Raw genomic sequence first — 17,352 nt, forward strand, 5'->3', positions numbered from 1 at the left:
ATTACAGACTTAAATTCAATCAGGTTTATTATTTTTATTCTGAGAATCGGGTTATTTCTGGGATCCTCATTGGGGTAGGAGTTGGGTGTGGAATGGCTTTTGTTCTCCTTTCTCTTAATACTTCTTCTGCCAAAGATAAAAAGTGAAAGGAAAGGTGAAAGCACTCAGTTTTCAGGGATGCTCTTTTAAATATGTGTGTATATGTTCACACTACCTAGAAAACAGACATAATCCCATAATTGGCAATAGTGTATATGTCCAGTTCAGTAGTTTCATCACTTTCTGGCACTCAAAGTTATTATAATTTTCTGAATTGGCTGATGCAGGTTAGTAATTGGTAGAAGAAAAGAAATGAGGTAAACTTCAGTGATATCTCTATTGTTAGATAGCTCTGCTACAATTTGATGCTCATAACTTTTAGTTCCAGAAAGATGTAGTCCAAGGGGTCAATACCATTTTTTTTTGGAGATACAGCTATTGACTGTAGTGGGAGTGACAGAAGTTGCTTAGGTTCCCCTGAAACATTTTTTGTCATTCTGCTCAAGAAGTACACATTTCTGCATCCAACTGTGGTCCACTTGGGAAGAAACTTGATGTACTTAATTTTGGCGGAGTAAAAAGTACTGCATTGAACAAATGATAAAACTATATTTTTATATTTTTTAAACTATTTCATTAAGCTCTGGTAATTCCAGATATGGCTTATATGCTGCCAACCTACTTTCTGCTCATGTTTTGTACATGAATTCATTTGTATTATGAGAATACTGAAACTGATTACTCTATTTCCATTAATCTTCCCCATATTTGGAATTTTAAGAAATGTTATGCTTAGACATCTGGGAACGACTCTCACTATATGCAAAAATAATTGTGCCATTCATTAGTCAGAAATTCTATAAAACATATCATTGTGAAAGATTTATAAATATCCTCCAGATTGTAGTTGATTGATTTTTATAAGTTACTTTTGAGAGAAAACTGTTACTCGCCTGGATTAATTAAATTGAGTAAATTCTAATGGAAAAGTTTAGCCTGTATCCTTAGATACTGCATTTTCCACCGAGACAGATTATGCAAAGGAGCATTATAAACGCACTAAAATCTGACATTTGAAAGAATTTGTTATGGTCCATTATTTCATCTAACAATGAAAATGTGGAGGCAGCAAACGTGAATAAATCAATAAATTAGCTTTTGCTACCGCAGCCATGTTTTTGGTTCATTCAACTCTGCAGTTAATGCATTGTGAAAGAAACAATATCATTTTGAGTGATTTATAAAAATGTTTTTCTTATTATATCATTTCATTGTTTATAGCTTTTAACAGCTGTAACATACTGATTCTGGTGTTTTGAAAACATAAATACATCTTCCTGCCTGATATACTCTGTTTCTTGTGATATTCACTATGTGTGAATAAATGTATTATTATTTTCAGGTGGGAAAGGTGGAAAAAAGAAGAAAAATAAAAACTCTTCTAAAGCACAGAAAAACAATGGATCAACCTGGGCCAATGTTCCGCTACCTCCTCCCCCAGTCCAGCCCCTTCCTGGTACAGAGCTGGAACACTATGCAGTGGAACTGCAAGAAAATGGGTAAAAATATCTCATATACCAGCAAAATGCCCAGGGCTATCCTCCTTTCTCTGTTATGCATTTTTGTCTTGATACTGTGTCGTCTTCCTGTTTTCCCTGCCACCTTCCCAACCTGTTCATTGCTCCCCGCCTCTTTTATTGTTTGCCCCATCTATATATTTTTAGCTGATAAATACAACACAGCACATATTGAGGACGTAGAATCCTTGGCCATCAAGTGCCTTAGATTGTCTGCAATCATGATAATGCAGCCTCCATTTATAATATTGCTTGTTAGTTTGAAAGCAAGTAACCCAGAGCTCTGTGAACTAAAGAGGCACTCCTGAGAAGGGCTGAAAAGGAAATTAAAATAACCTTCTTCATCATCCCTCACGTTTCTCTAATGACTTGATGTCTGGCCATAGCAGGGCGCCCACTGTTGAGCTCCATCACAATGGGATAATTGTAGGGATCTGGCCAGTGGGTAGGACTTTAATCATCAGCTTTGATGGGAATTTAGGGGTCCAAACAATAAAGGAGGTTCAAGCCAATGCACACTCTGTAACAAAACCTTTTAAGTTAGAAAATTTTCTTTAAGAGTTTTAAGTTAAGTGACCAGCTTCCTTATTCTTTCCCAAACATCTCACAAGAATTAGTTTGTTTTCCTCTGTTAGTTTAAGTGTTAATTGATTTTGAAGTAGAAAGACATTGATACTGTTTATTTTTTAATCCAAAAAAAATAGCTAGTCAGAAGAAACATAGTCTCTTTTTCTATTTTAATAATTCTAAGTGCTCTGTCTTCCTCACAATTTCCAGGTCACCCATTGCTTTTGACTGAAACTGAAAAATGCAGAATAGAGGCAGCTTTTTATTCCAAGTTTTCCTTTATTTAGAAGTATTTAGGTATTAAAATATCTCAGTTTATTTAAATAATGGTTTTATTTCTTATCTTGTTTTACATAAAGATCACATGCACATGCTTATAATTTTTTCTCCATCTCCTTTTTTCTTACATAATTGCTGTCTTTGAGGTCTCCAGATTAATTTTCCTAACTAGAACTTTCTTTATCACATTTGCTTCCGAAAAAAGATTCCATTTGCTTTCTCTTTCAGTTACCTAATATATATACACATATACTCTATATATTCATTATATACACAGATAGATAGATAGATGGGCATGCATATATATAAATAAGCATACCTCCATATTTTTTCTCTATATCTTTCTTTCCCTCCAAAGGGCTTCATTTGCTTTTGTGAGATTGTAGTTCCCATATATATGCATGTCAGTTTTATTGTACTTTTGTTAAAACGTTCACACCTGAAATAGGAAGTTAAAAGTATACCTTCTTTCTCTGACTTTTTTAAAAACAAAATTTTGCCCATGATCTTATGTAATACATATCAATAATAAAATATGTTAGTGTCACACAATTCCTAGGCAGGGAAGCAGGGAACAGAGGTGTGTATTTCACAAGAAAATATTATTACAGGGCTTAGAAAAATGCATTTTAAAGGCTGTAATTAGAAAATAAGAAAATAGAACTTGTAAACTGGGGAGAGAAAAGTAGTGTTGTTAAACATTTATAAACATAAAGTCTTGAACTCAGATAGCGTAAATATTGTAGGTAATTTGGAATCTTGATTAGTAGATTTGAGATGACGATGACTTTGTCCATCTCTTGTTATCTTATTAATATTTTTGTATTTTCTAATGTGAAAACCTTATAATACTGCAAAAAGATTTTTAAATATTTTCTATATTTATACTCTGCTCTTCATGATATTAACTTTGAGCTTTTTTTTTTTTTTTTTTTTTTTGCGGTATGCGGGCCTCTCACTGTTGTGGCCTCTCCCGTTGCGGAGCACAGGCTCCGGACATGCAGGCTCAGTGGCCATGGCTCACGGGAGCAGCCGCTCCGCGGCATGTGGGATCCTCCCGGACTGGGGCACGAACCCGCGTCCCCTGCATCAGCAGGCGGACTCTCAACCACTGCGCCACCAGGGAAGCCCTAACTTTGAGCTTTTATAGAATAGTTTATATGCCTTGATTTGAAACTTATGCAAATTTAAAGTTTTCTTGAAATATAAACAAAAACTTTAGAAGTCACCTGTTTTTAATAATTTTTATTTCTAACAAACAAGGATTCAGCAATTGTACTTCTTATGGTGATATGTAGATTTTGGTTTTGTTGTTTTAGTATATCATAATAGAGACCTTATTCAACATACATTTTTTTTTAAGAACTGTTAAGCCCAGTGCCAGAAAGGAAAGCAAAAGAGATGAAAGAAACAAAAACACAATTAATAAGGAGGATGTGATCCCTGATTTAGGAAACTCACAGAATTCAGAGGTAGAGAGCAGAAACCACACACACACACACACACACACACACACACACACACACAATTTTGTATGGCAAGCCCTAGCTAAGCAATGTGTACAAAATAATAACTTGCATACAGAAAGGGATAACCATGTATGCCAGATAAGGCTGGGGCAAGCATATAGAAGTTGAGTTTTGAGGTGAATCTTAAATCACTTATTCACAAATAATAGTACCCAGAGTTGGGTGTCTGTTGGGTGCCAGGCTCTGAGCCAGAAGCAAAAAGGACAAAGATAATGAGAAGTGGTCCCTAACATAAAGTAACCGCCACATCAGAATAGATTTCTAACCAGAGTACAACAAAACGTTACTAATGTCACTATTTGCCGTGCAGATGGAGAGAAATTTTCCTAGCCAAAGGCAAAAAATAGAAATAAAATGAAAGATGAGGAAAAAAAGGAATAGTCCCATTAGTTTTCCTTTAGTACTTCCTACTCTTCCTTTGAAATCCCACCCTATTCTAGTTAAGGTTACTTACCTTTCCTTTATTTGTCATTATTCCTTAAACTTACTTCTCTATTGTAATACTCATCACATTGCATTCTACTTGCTTGTCTATATCTTTCTGCCATATGAGGTTTGTTGAGCTTGAAACATGCACAGGATAGAAGATAATTTGAGAAGGTGTCGTGAGGCCAGTTGTGAAGTCTTGTATGTCTTATAGGAATTCTGATCTTTGGGTATAGAAGGTGGATTGGAGGACATGAGGCTAGGGCAGGTAGATAATGTATGGGATATTGCAGCAGAATGGCTAATACCATGAAAATGATAAGAGAATAAAATAAGGCAATGGCAGCAGGATGGAGAGAGAGGGATAGATTTTAGAAATGTATCTAGCCCAGAATAATCACAAACTTGAAAAGATTGTCTTTTGCTTTTTATCACAATGTTTAATATTGTTTCTAAGAGCTTAGATATCATCAATTTTCTTTCTTGGCCTTTCTTGAGCTATTTTCCCCCCACAATACTAAATATCAAATGTTATCAAATCATTGTCCTAATAGACAATGATTTGTTAATTCAGTACTATATCAACAATGGTAAATGTTCTCTCTCATCAATATGCCTCTCTCAGCTAGACAAAAATGTATCAAAATGTTTGTTCTTAGCTATAAATATAATGTATTTTAATGTAATCATATGATGCTAGGAAGAATTCAGTAGTAATTCAATAGAAAACTAATGCTTTGTTTTGCTATTGCAATTAGAAATTGGCAGGCTTTTGTGGTTGTTGAACTTTATTGTATTTTTATTAGTAGTTTGGTGTTTGTATCTGGCCTTTCACAAGTTAGTTCACATGCAACATTGATTTGTTGCCATCCTGCTTATTATTCACCAGGCAAGACAGATAATATGATGCCTCATATTTCACTGACAGGAAGTCAAAGAACAAAAGCTCCTCTAGGAAAGGTTGGCCAAAAGACCTTTGGATTGGCATTAGAATCGTTTTCACAGTCTTTTTTAGATTACTGCAAGAAAAAGTTGAATTTTCATTGCTCAAATAAGATATACATCTGTAAAGATGAAGGAAACTATAAAACCAGAACTATGCATTGCATAACATTCATAGAGTCATCTATTACTTTCTTGCCCTTCTTCAGAAACTGCACAAAACCTAAGTATCTGTTGTTCTGGAATGAATTAAGACATGAATACCTCAGAGGTGATGCACAGTTGTCCCCATCGTATGATTTGCACCGTATCCCAAATTTCTTTGACCTGTTCTCTCATGTTCTTCACCTAGACTTTCTTTTATCCCCCTCTCTCTATTTTCCACTTCTTGCACAAATGACTGAGATGAATCCATGGATTTTTCTTAGTTCTGTTTCTGTTCCACAGGGGGACAGAGTTTGCTCACTACTGTTCTAGATTTTCTTTGTAGAAAAGACTTGGCAGAATTGATGATAAACACCCATTCTAGTTAAATGGAATAGCAATTAGAATATTTTTTAGTCATTTAGTACATTATGCAATGTAATTGTATAATGTTAAAACTCATATTTTATGGTAGACTCTCCTTTGCCTGGTGGTATTTGAATAATAAAAAAATGAGTTGAGTGAAACTAATTACAATTTTTTATGTTACCTTAATACATGATATATGTACCATTACTTACTCCTTTTCTTATGTTCTATATGTATTTTCATTCCATATGTGTATTCCCTTTGAACTATTTGAAGTAAGCATAGTTTACTACTTATGAAGTAGGGAAATTTTAGGAGATAATTCCCTACTTCCATTTGAAAGATTGAATATATAAATGTTCTTTCTTTGTTCAAAGGTAGGACATCCCTGACAATAGTCTATGTAAGCAAGGAAAGTACATGTACTAGTTTATAGAATAAAATTGTGCTATTTTGTAACAAGTTTATGAAATAAATTTAATTATAACTATTGAGGAAGTACAACAGGATGCATATTCCATATTGAAAATGGGCAGTTTTTTTAAAAAAATTAGGCTACTTATACATATTTTTGTTTGACTTAATAATATAGCATTTAAAGTTAAGTAAGTTAAGGAAAGAAACCTAAGCATTCTTAATAATGAAGCAGTTTGTGAGTTTTCATTTCAAATCAATAAATATGCTTATCATATACTATTTTTAAGGTATTACATCAGATGTGGCCAAACAGGAATAGTTCAATGTCATTATGTTAATGTAGCTTAAAGCCACTTGAGGAAAAAATACTATTAACATGTGAAAGGTTAAATACTAAAATAAGTTGGACAACAGTTACAGAAATCAACATTGGAAATGGCAGAAGACAGTGTATAATCAATTTTCAAGTAAATGTGCAAAAATATTATCAGTGCAAGTTCAGAAGAGTTATATATCAGTGCTCCTTGGCCTCATCAGGGAAATCTTTACAAAAGATATGGGATTTAGCCTGTAGCTTGAAGGATCTGTAAGAGTAAGCTAGGTGAAATTGGAGTAAGTAAGGTGAAAGTAAGGTGAAATTGGAGGAGTCTAGCTTATTTGAAATAAGTTGAATTCTTTAAACTAATGCACCAGGATGGAAAAGTACAGAGAAAGGAGGAAACAAACCAATTTCTTTTGAGCAGGAGATTCTTGTTGAGAAACTGAAGAAAACGTCTGAAAAGGTAGGTTGAGGCTTTGACACATTTAATGGACAGAACAGAGTAAAGTGAAGTGAATGTTTTATTCCAAGAGTTCTGATGTTTCATAGACAGAAAGTGTAAGTGATGTGCAAGATTGATTAGAAGATGGGGGAAATTAAAAGCAATAAATCCAACTGGGATCGTCGTTATGAACTTTTACACCACAGACTCTTATCTTCAAATGAAATCTAACTGTGATCTCCAACATAAAAAACATTAAAAATGCCATCGTTTTAGAGCAATATATTTTCTCGGGTCATACTGGTACTTATATAGCCAAGAAATGGGAATACAAGTTTAACCGTTGATATTTTCTAATATATAAAAGTGGTTATTTGTAACACACTAAAGTGTGCCTGATACTAAAATGTAAAAGACATTTCAGAAGAGATATTATCAGATTATACAGGGCTTCTGAAACAAAGTATTCAGTTTGCAACTCATCGAGGTAGAAGATTATTCAGGTACCCTCAACAAGAGATGAAAATTTAACAGCCAAAGATGTCATCACACTCTATATAAAACCTCTCAGTGACTATCCATCACCCACAGGCAAAATTCCAAACTCTTTCTTGGGGCTGATGAAGCCCTTCATGATCTAGCACATACTCACCTCTCCTGCCTCATCTATAACCAACCTTCTCTATTTGCCAGCTGTTACCAGTTAGAAAGCTGAGTTCTTCAAATACTTTAAATTTTCTCTTCCTCTGGGCCCTCTCATGTGTTACCTAGAATATCCCCTTTTTCAGTGGTCGGCAGAGCCTCACCCAAGCCCCAAACTAATTTCAGCCTCCCTGCTTTATTCTTATAATACTTGGTATCTTTGATTATTTGCTACATATCAGTCTGCCCCACCGGATTTTATGCTCTATAAAAAGATCCAGTTACCTGACACGTGTTGGTCAGATCAAAGGATGATAACTTGAGGAGTTTTAAACAGACTTTATTTTTTTAGATCTGTTGTAGGTTAACAGCAAAACTGAGCAAAAAAATACATAATTTCCCAATTTCCCATGCCTCCACACATGCATGGCCTCTGCCACTATCAACATCTCCCACCAAAGTGGTACATTTGATAAACTGATGAAACTACATTGCCACATAATTATCACCCAACATTCATGGTTTACTTTACGGTTCACTCGTGGTGTCGTACATTCTGTGTGCCGATGTACAAAGAAAAACTGGATGAGTGTATAATGACATGTATCCACCATTGTAGTATCATCCAGAGTAGTTTCACTGTTGTAAAAATCCTCTGTGCTCTGTCTGTTCATCCCTGCCTCCCCTTAACCTCTGGCAACCACTGATCTTTTTACTGTCTTCATAGTTTTGCCTTTTCCAAAATGTCATATAGTTGGAATCATACAGTATGTAGCCTTTTCAGGTTGGCTTCTTTCACTTGGGTAATATGCATTTAAGATTCCTCCATGTCTTATCATGGCTTGATCGTGCATTTCTTTCTAGCACTGAATAATATTCCATTATCTGGATATGCCACGAGTTATTTACTCATTCATCTACTGAAAGACATCTTTGTTGCTTCGAAGTTTCACTAATTATAAACAAAGCTGCTATAAACATCCATGTATAGGCTTTTTGACAAATTCATTTTTAAACAGGATAATTGGAAAGACACTCCAGTGAAACTATTCAAGAATCATCTGGACATTTACAAATTAGTGTTTTGTAAGGGACATCAAGACTAGATATATATTTTTGTAATATTCATTCTATTTTCAGTTTCTTTAATAGAAACCTTCTATATGCTAGATACTGTAATAGGTGCTGGAAATGCAAAGTGGAGAATTACAAAGTTCTTGAGTTAAGGATCTCATAGAATAGTGGGGAAAAAGAGACGTGAGACAAATAATTCCAGTATAACATGGGGAGTGCACAGTATAAGTATTATGGAGTTGTAATCAGTTCCATATGGTGGGAGCAGAGAAGGCTCACAAAACTGAGGACATTTGACTTGAACCTTGAAGGAGAAGCAGGAGCTCACAGTCACATGATTTGAGAGTAGTCATATACAGACCCAGAGATTAAAAAAACATAGAGTAGGCTGGTGTTGGGGAAATAATGGGAAATTAAGCTAGAATAATAGGCTGATGAGATGGGGAAGTATCTTTTTTTAGTCCTTGCTAATGGGTTTGAACTCTTTCTTACATTAGCAATATCACTAATAATTTAAGCATAGGTGTGATGTGAATGAAGATTTTAGAAATATAATCCGATTGCCTGTATGGAAGATATAGAAGGGATGATGATGACATTCCAAGAGACTAGGAAAGCTAATGGGCTGGTTCATCTCAGAAGGAGTTTGATCTGTGATCGTGGGAGTAGAGGTGAAGTGTAGAATAAAGACTTGGGGGATATTTAAGAGGTTGAATTTATAGGACAATTACATCTAATAAAATTGCTTATCTTATCCTTAAGTCTCCATTTAAAAGTGCATTGGGATCTATTTGATTTAAGAAAATAATAGCACAACAGAGAAGGTATAAATAAAAATGCTACTGATTTTGTGTCACAATTAAAACATTTTGGATTAATTTTCTATGTTCCCTAACCAGAATCCCTAAAACATGCTGTTTTTAAAATTGTTGTTTTTCTTTTTAATATATATTTTATAGGATTAGGTTTTAAATTTCTGTTTCTATAGATTTGAGATGTTGAGATACAAGGAGACATCAGTTTCTAATGAAAAAATTAAGAAAATTAAGACAGTTGAAAGGCTATTGAATACATTTTGTAGCACAAAGTCTTAATGATTGACATGTCATATGGAATGAAAGGTTGGCATAGATCTAGAATAAGAGTAAATAAAATTATCAAACACTTCTTAGATGAATATTGGCATATTCTGTTGGTGCACAAGGATGAACAAGAGAAGAAAATAGTTAAATCTACAAGCACTAAATTCATTAATTGTCTTTAATTGGCAATTTGGTTTTTCTACGTCAGTAACTTTGTCGGGAAGTTATTGCCTTTTGTAACTGTCAGGGTAACAATTAGCTAAAAAGATCTTTTAAGAATAAATTGAGATCTTGAGATAACCGATGTACTTATGATTAGAAATTAGATAACAGCCAGGTGATTTACTATAATAGTGCCAACAACCAGAAATCAGGAGGAAATAAACTGGGAGAACATTTTAGATGCTACTGTGGTTGCCATTCATTGCCAGTGTATTTGTGTGTGTGTGTGTGTGTGTGTGTGTGTGTGTGTGTGCGCACGCCTAAGTGTTAATGTGCTTTTTTTCCTCATTTAATTTCAGCTATGACAGTGATAGCTGGTGCCCACCATTACCAGTACAAACTTATTTACACCAGGGTATGGAAGATGAACTGGAAGAAGATGATGATCGTGTCCCAACACCTCCTGTCCGAGGCGTGGCTTCTTCCCCTGCCATTTCCTTTGGACAGCAGTCCACTGCAACTCTAACTCCCTCCCCACGGGAAGAGATGCAGCCCATGCTGCAGGCTCACCTGGATGAGTTGACAAGGGCCTATCAGTTTGATATAGCAAAGCAAACATGGTAAATATCCTCATGAGGTCAGGGGACCCATGCTTTCAACACATGGATAGAGGAAACGTTCTTTCACATTAAATTCACAAGAGAGTCTCATTGAACTCTACAGCTGGGGTTAGAAATGCTTTTGTACAACTCCTTCATCATCCAGATAAGGAAATTGACTGAAGAAATGTTAAAGAATTTGACCAAAGTCACACAACTAATTAGAGTGAACTGGAGCAAGAATTCAGATCTGCTGAATTTCAGGCTCAAGTACTTTTGGCTACACCAGAATCTTTTCTAATTTACAGTTTAGCTTCAATTAGCTTATCCTTGAACTCACTTCCAACACCATAATGAAGGACTCTTTTTAGATTCTTCAAAGTGCCTGTGATTAATTCTGTATGTGTTTGTGAATATGTAAATGTAAGCTTCTGCAAATCACATATGGTCAGTGTCAGTTATTAAAAGACCTTCTTTGGGCTGAACTAAATGAGACAGAAAAGAACAACAATGTTAGTAACAGTAAATGCACACACACAAAAAAACCCCTAGAATAAATTACAAATCCCAAATTCCTTTTTTTCTCATTGATTCATAAACTTTCATAAGGTATAGATGGCAGTCTGCTGATGTATCCTGTGAAAAATATGACAGGAATACAAGTGGAACCAACTCTCACAATTCTGTGCAGTTATTTTTTCTTATTTTCTCTCCCTTCTCCCAAACAGTAACATATAAGTTTGACTCCTGAAAATGAAATCTCAGTAACATACCTCTGATTATCTTATGTTGATTTACGTCCTGTGCTTGAAGTTAAAGTTTTATGAAAGAGCCTTAGCTTCTTTTTTGGTAGTTTTAGCTACTGGGATAAGCTGATAATGAGATGTCTTATTCTCAGTGTTAATGAACTATGTGTTTTAAAAATACAACTAAATATACAAAGAGATACTCAAACCAGGAATATCATTTAAAGCTTATTACAAACATAGGTTCTTTTTTTAGAACCAGAGGTTCTTGAACATTTTCTCAATCATCAGATGTTTTTCCAAAGGTCAAAGACATTTTACTGGTAAACAGTATTATTTTGCATCAGTCTGCTTTATAAAATACAACTATTGAAGTTGAAGTCAGCTGCTTTAAGAGCCAGAGGATTTCTTTCAAGTTAATTAAATGAAGCCCTGCATATTAGTCCTTTAAAGCACAGATTCTAGCTTGGAGGGTCTCAGCGCTGCCTGCGTTTTGGAATCATCTGGATAACCTGGATGCATAGGACCCAACCCCAGATATTCTGATTGCTTGCTCTGGGATTTGACTAGGGGCAGCCAAGGCCGGACCACGGCCACTGCCACTCCTTACTAGCTGTATGACAACGGGCAACTCGCTTAACACTTCTGTGCTTCAGTCCCCCATTTGTAAAATATAATGGTAATAGGAATTGACTCATCTACAAAGTGAGAGGGCAGTCCCCCCAAGACCACCCTCACTTCTGACACTATGTACAAGTTTGGAGAGTCCCCAAGACTACCCCCAGGTTCAAGAATCGCTAGAAGGAGCCACAGAACTCACTGAAAGCTATTATACTTGAAGTTATAGCTTATTATAGTGAAATCAGCCAAGTGAAGAAGTGAAATAGTGAAATCAGATTAAAATCAGCCAAGAGAAGAAATGTGCGGGAGAAAGGCTAGGAAATTCCAAAGACGGATCTTCCATTTGTCCTCTCCCAGTGGAGTAGTGAAAAGCACAATTTCTCAGCAACTCAGTGTGATGATATGGGTCAACCAGGGAAACTCACATGAGCCTTGAGTTTCGGAGTCTTTATTGGGGGTCTGTCACATAGATGTGGTTGACTATCTGCATGGCTGACCAGGGTCTATGGCCCCTCCAGAAGGTGAGCTGATATCCTGTGACTCGAAGTTCCCTCCATAAATCATATAGTTAGACTTTCTGGAGGAGCCTCTGGCCTCCAAGTAAAGACATTTTATCAGACAGGATGTTCTAGAGCTTAGAGATTACCTCTCAGGAGTACAAGGCAAAAGTCTAACTTCTCTTTGGGCGAGGTCAAATTCTTTATTTCACACCATTGTTTTTGGGAGAATTAAATGAGTTTACACTTGTATAGTACTTAGTAAATTATCTAGCCACGTTATAGCTGTTATTATTCAGAGGGCTTGGGTTTTCACCTGAGTTGTTTATTGCTGTCTTTCCACTCTTAGAGCCCCACTTAGTGAGTGCTCTATAGACACTTGCTGAATGAGTGAACAAACTAGTTCTCGTCCACCTGCCCCAAGTACCCACAGAGCACACCCTGCTTCTCTCTCTGAGTATGCTTCTGTTAATCCAACAGTCCTCCAGAATGCCATGCTGACGCCCCGTGTAGGAGGTATGAGTCTTCATGTGCTCGCACAGGACCTTGCCCTACTAGGATGGCAGTGCCAGCCCATCTGGGCTGCACATCGACATCACAGGAGGAGTATGTAAAAATAATAATTCCAGGCTTCACCTCCAGGGATTCTGCTCCTATTGACCCATGAAGTGCAGAACACAGTGCCTGTTACTAGAAGATACTTAAAAATGTTACGTACCCTTTTCCTGTTCATCTCCTCATTCTCCCGAATTCGAGGAATACACTTTCACCACTCAGTGTGTCTTGGTTCCATCAAGAGGTGTCACCAGTGCTGTAGGACTAGAGTGTTGGTCTGTTCGGTCCTTCTTAGGACCAAAGTGAAAATTATTAGACAAGAATGGCTCATGTATATAAATATCACTTTATATTCTCTTGCTCATGACTTGACTCACTCCATCCACTCTTCACAAACAGAATTTGAGGTTACACTTAGAGCAAGATGTTGCCATCAACACTCAAGATTTTCTGTGAAAGCATTAGTTAGGAAACTTCCTGACTTTCCAATGAATGAGATGTGATGAATGCCAGGTAATAAATGGGACCTCAAATGCCTTATCTATTAAATTAAAGATGTGGGCCTGATGATATTGAGGTAGCTTCCAGAACTAATATCTTAGGTTTTTTAACATTGAAAGGTCTAGAATCTTGTTAATATTGGAGTTGGTTACAAGTTCAAGAATGCAGTTGGGAGAAGAATATTAAACAAATTCTGGAAAAATGAAATATTTTCCCCATAAATGCAAATATTAAAGAAAATCTTATATCTTTAATTCAAAAACTAACCATAAAAATGCATAAATCGCCCTTAAATCCAGTGGTCTTTTAAGTATTTTGTATCAAGGCAAAAAAAACCCCAAGAAAACCAAATGTGTCAAAACATGCTATATTCCCTCTATAATGACAGTAACAAATAACAGACTTAACTTTCCTTCAGCATTTTATGGTTTAGAAAAAACTCCTAAGTAGTCACCAAGCGAGCTGACTGGACTCTAGTGTCCAGCTCTGCATTTTACTAGCCATGTTATTTGAAACTTAAGTCACTTAAATTTGAACCTCCCTTTAAAAAATTCTGAAAGAGAGGTGATAATACCAGTTCTATCTACTTCCCAAGGTTGCAATTAGAGTTATTCATTCATTGCAACTGGTTTATTTGGCACACCTACTGTTCTAAACACAGAGTGCTGAGATGAATCTTTTCTGCCTTTGAGGTGTTTAAGACTTTGGTGGCTAAGACAGATACAAAAATATTAGCTAGAGCAAAAGTAGCCATTCCTCCCCAGTTTAACCTAAACTCGTTAAAGTGGAAACAATCACCCAGCCTGATTCCTGGGGGATCGTGCAGGAGGAAAGCCTCGTAGGGCAGCGAATGGGCCATGGTTGGAGGGAAAAGGTGTTGGTATTAGATTTTCATGTGACATCTTTTCTTCATAAGGGCCAGCAGGTGACGTGGGTTACACAGGCTGAGTAGAACTTTGACACAAAACTGGGAATGTAATTGTATTCTTTTTGGACCAAAAAATATCAGCTTTAAATAGATATGTGTGATGAATATTCCTATTCTCCTCTGGGTGATTTATTTGCACAAAAATGTTGGGTCTGTAGTCTTTTTCCTCTGTGTATCATCCCATAAATACCCATAGAAGAGTGTAATAGTCTATACTGTTGTTACTGTTTTGGCAAGTCATGTATATGTAGACCATTGTCTCTGCTGAAATGTAAGGAAGCATAGTAAGCTCCAGAATTAGTTAAAGGAAAGCAAGAAAACAAAATTAGTTACCACGGCAGGCTGTTTCATTCTAATTACAATTTTGTGGAACGCTAACCAGTACTTTTTTTTTTTTCCTTCCCTTGTGAATTCTAGGCATGTTCAAAGCAATAATCAACCTCCGCAGCCCCCAGTTCCACCATTAGGTTACATGTCCGGAGCTTTGATTTCCGATTTGGAAACAGATGTTCCAGATGATGATGCTGATGATGAAGAGGAAGCTTTAGAAATCCCCAGGCCCCTGAGAGCACTAGAACAGACGCCCGGATCCAGTACGGACAATCTAGACAGCTCTGTGACAGGTAATGGAACTGATTTAATAGGAATAAGTGACCCATTTGTAATATTAAAATGCATCGAAAGTCAAATACTTTCTTATGTAAGATTTATTCCACTCCATCTATTTCTTTAACATTTTTAATATGTTAATATTAAACACAAAATTCAAAAAGGATTTGGAAATACTTTTGCTTCGCTGCAAAAATGATAAGAAAAATTCATGAATTTTAAAAAGCTTTAAAACATGAAAGAAAACTCAGTTATATCCAGGGCTTTCATGAAAAGTTCACTCTACTGGGGAAACAAGTCTATTACGTAAAAAACCTTGACTTTTAAAAATGATATATTTTGTATATCAGGAGCAACATACAAAGTGAATGCAATCTTAAAACGCTTCTTGATATTTCACTCCGTAAAATCATTCACTGATGAAAATAAGCAGCTCTTCAGAATAAGGCTCTCTAAGGTTGCACAAGGTATTATTTTTAGAGTGGAGAAAATGTATAGTGAGATAAACTATACATTTATGCATTTCATATTGTTGATCCAATAATTGCTTCTCTCCCAAGAAATAGTTATTTTTGCTGTTTACCCCTTTGACTTCCTCTGGCCTCCTTCACCAAGTGAAAGGCTGCAACTCGTATCCTCCTAGGATGATCCCAGGACTGCCACCTATTTCCAAGGATTTAAATTTAGCAAATTGTATTTAAAAAAACTTAAATCCTAATGTGTGCACAGTGACTGTGGAGAAAAGTAAAAATTCAGTCTTTCTATTCAAGTAGGTATCCGTTCTTTGATACACACACGCAAATGCCTCTTACGTGACTATAAAGATATAAGTGCTACAAATGTGTTGCCCATGCATGTCCTATCCTTGAGTCTTCTCTGTGTACCACCCATTTCTATATTTACCTTCATGACACTCTTCATTCTAGGAATGCATTTTACCACAGTCCCATTTAATTCATTTTTCCTCCAACGGCTTCTTAATTTGCACACATTTCACACTGTGTGTTATAGTTCAAAAACACTGATGGAAATTCCTTTATGAAAGTGATGGAGAAGCATGAGTACCTACGTGTTTCCTCTGCACGACTTCCTGAATTACACAATGTCATGCACAAGCCTACACTTTTCAGGTTTTCTTTTTACCTGGGGGCTGTCTGCATGCCGAGCTAATTTAAGATTCTTAAGCTAATTAAGAAGTGCAGATAAACTGCTGTGATTTGAAATCCAGATCCGACTGAAGGTGGCAGAGCAAAAGTTTAAATCTTTGAATGCAGAGAGCTAACTTATTACTGCACTATTATGTTAAGCCCCTTTGCCTGAATTTCTAGCATAATCTCCTTCAGGGTAAAATCTGCATAGTTTTGCATGTCTCACTGCTGATACTGAACTCTTTTCTATTAGGAATGCAGTAAAAATTGCAATGATAAAAGTCAGCCACAGCCTATGTAGTTCTTTTCTTAAATATTATAATGTCAAAGATGATAAATATACCTATAAATCAGGAGAAGGCCATTTTGACTTTTACATGCTCACCTGTTAATAACATGTTTCACTGTTAATATGACCGCAGTTAAAGACAATCTGAATTTCCCCTTGTAGCTGGTATAATGTTCATTCCAAATGAAGCTTTTATTGGTAAGAAAAAGTCTATTTTCCTACTTCAATTCGGTGCTTAATTACTGCCATATATAAAAACCTCAAGGTGTTTAGGTATGCATTCCACAATGAATTTATCCTATGAATAATATCTCTCCTTAGTTAGTAAAAGAAGTTGCACTCTATACCAAAGTAGCCAAGCAGGAAACTTTTTTCTTTTTTTTGTTTTTTTTGGGGATTTACAATAACTTTGTGGGGAAGGTATGATCAAAGATTTAATTTGCTTTCTAGGGTGTAAGTGTAATTTAAAGTAAATAAAAGTTAAAAATAAAAGTAAATATAGTTTTTCAGAAAAAAGGATGTGTGTGTAGGGAGGGACTGTGTGTACAGAAGAGTGTGCGTGTCTGAAAGTATAGCCTGGGTTTGTGATTATGTGTAAGGTGTGTGTGTGTGAGTGTACGTAGGAGTATGTATATGAGCATACATAGGATGTTGAGTGTAGTAGAGCATGTGTGCATGTGTGTATGCGTACCTGGGGGTGGCCCTGAGATGCATGTGTGTATGGACCAAATGCTACAGAAACCAACATGCTAATGAATATTGCTCTAACGTGTTTATGTTTTCTTCAGACACTCAAGGCTAGTTTAATGGTGCTAAATGAGGTGGGCAATAAAACAGAGGCTATTTCCA

At 36.0% G+C, this 17,352-nt stretch overlaps 1 protein-coding gene across 1 annotated transcript in view; it reads left to right on the forward strand.

Moving 5' to 3' along the window:
* The window catches only part of ROBO2 (roundabout guidance receptor 2), a gene marked incomplete at its 5' end in the record, with an annotated part of 1,616,413 nt that overhangs the window by 1,579,286 nt on the left and 19,775 nt on the right, over positions 1-17,352 (forward strand). The window contains 3 exons of the mRNA XM_082840252.1: positions 1,442-1,598; positions 10,370-10,630; positions 14,875-15,080. Of these exons, the coding sequence (XP_082696378.1) occupies positions 1,442-1,598; positions 10,370-10,630; positions 14,875-15,080 (624 nt within the window). The remainder of the gene's footprint in view (positions 1-1,441; positions 1,599-10,369; positions 10,631-14,874; positions 15,081-17,352) is intronic.

Source organism: Leucopleurus acutus (genome assembly GCF_964270905.1).
Source record: "Leucopleurus acutus genome assembly, chromosome: 5".
Taxonomy (NCBI): domain Eukaryota; kingdom Metazoa; phylum Chordata; class Mammalia; order Artiodactyla; family Delphinidae; genus Leucopleurus; species Leucopleurus acutus.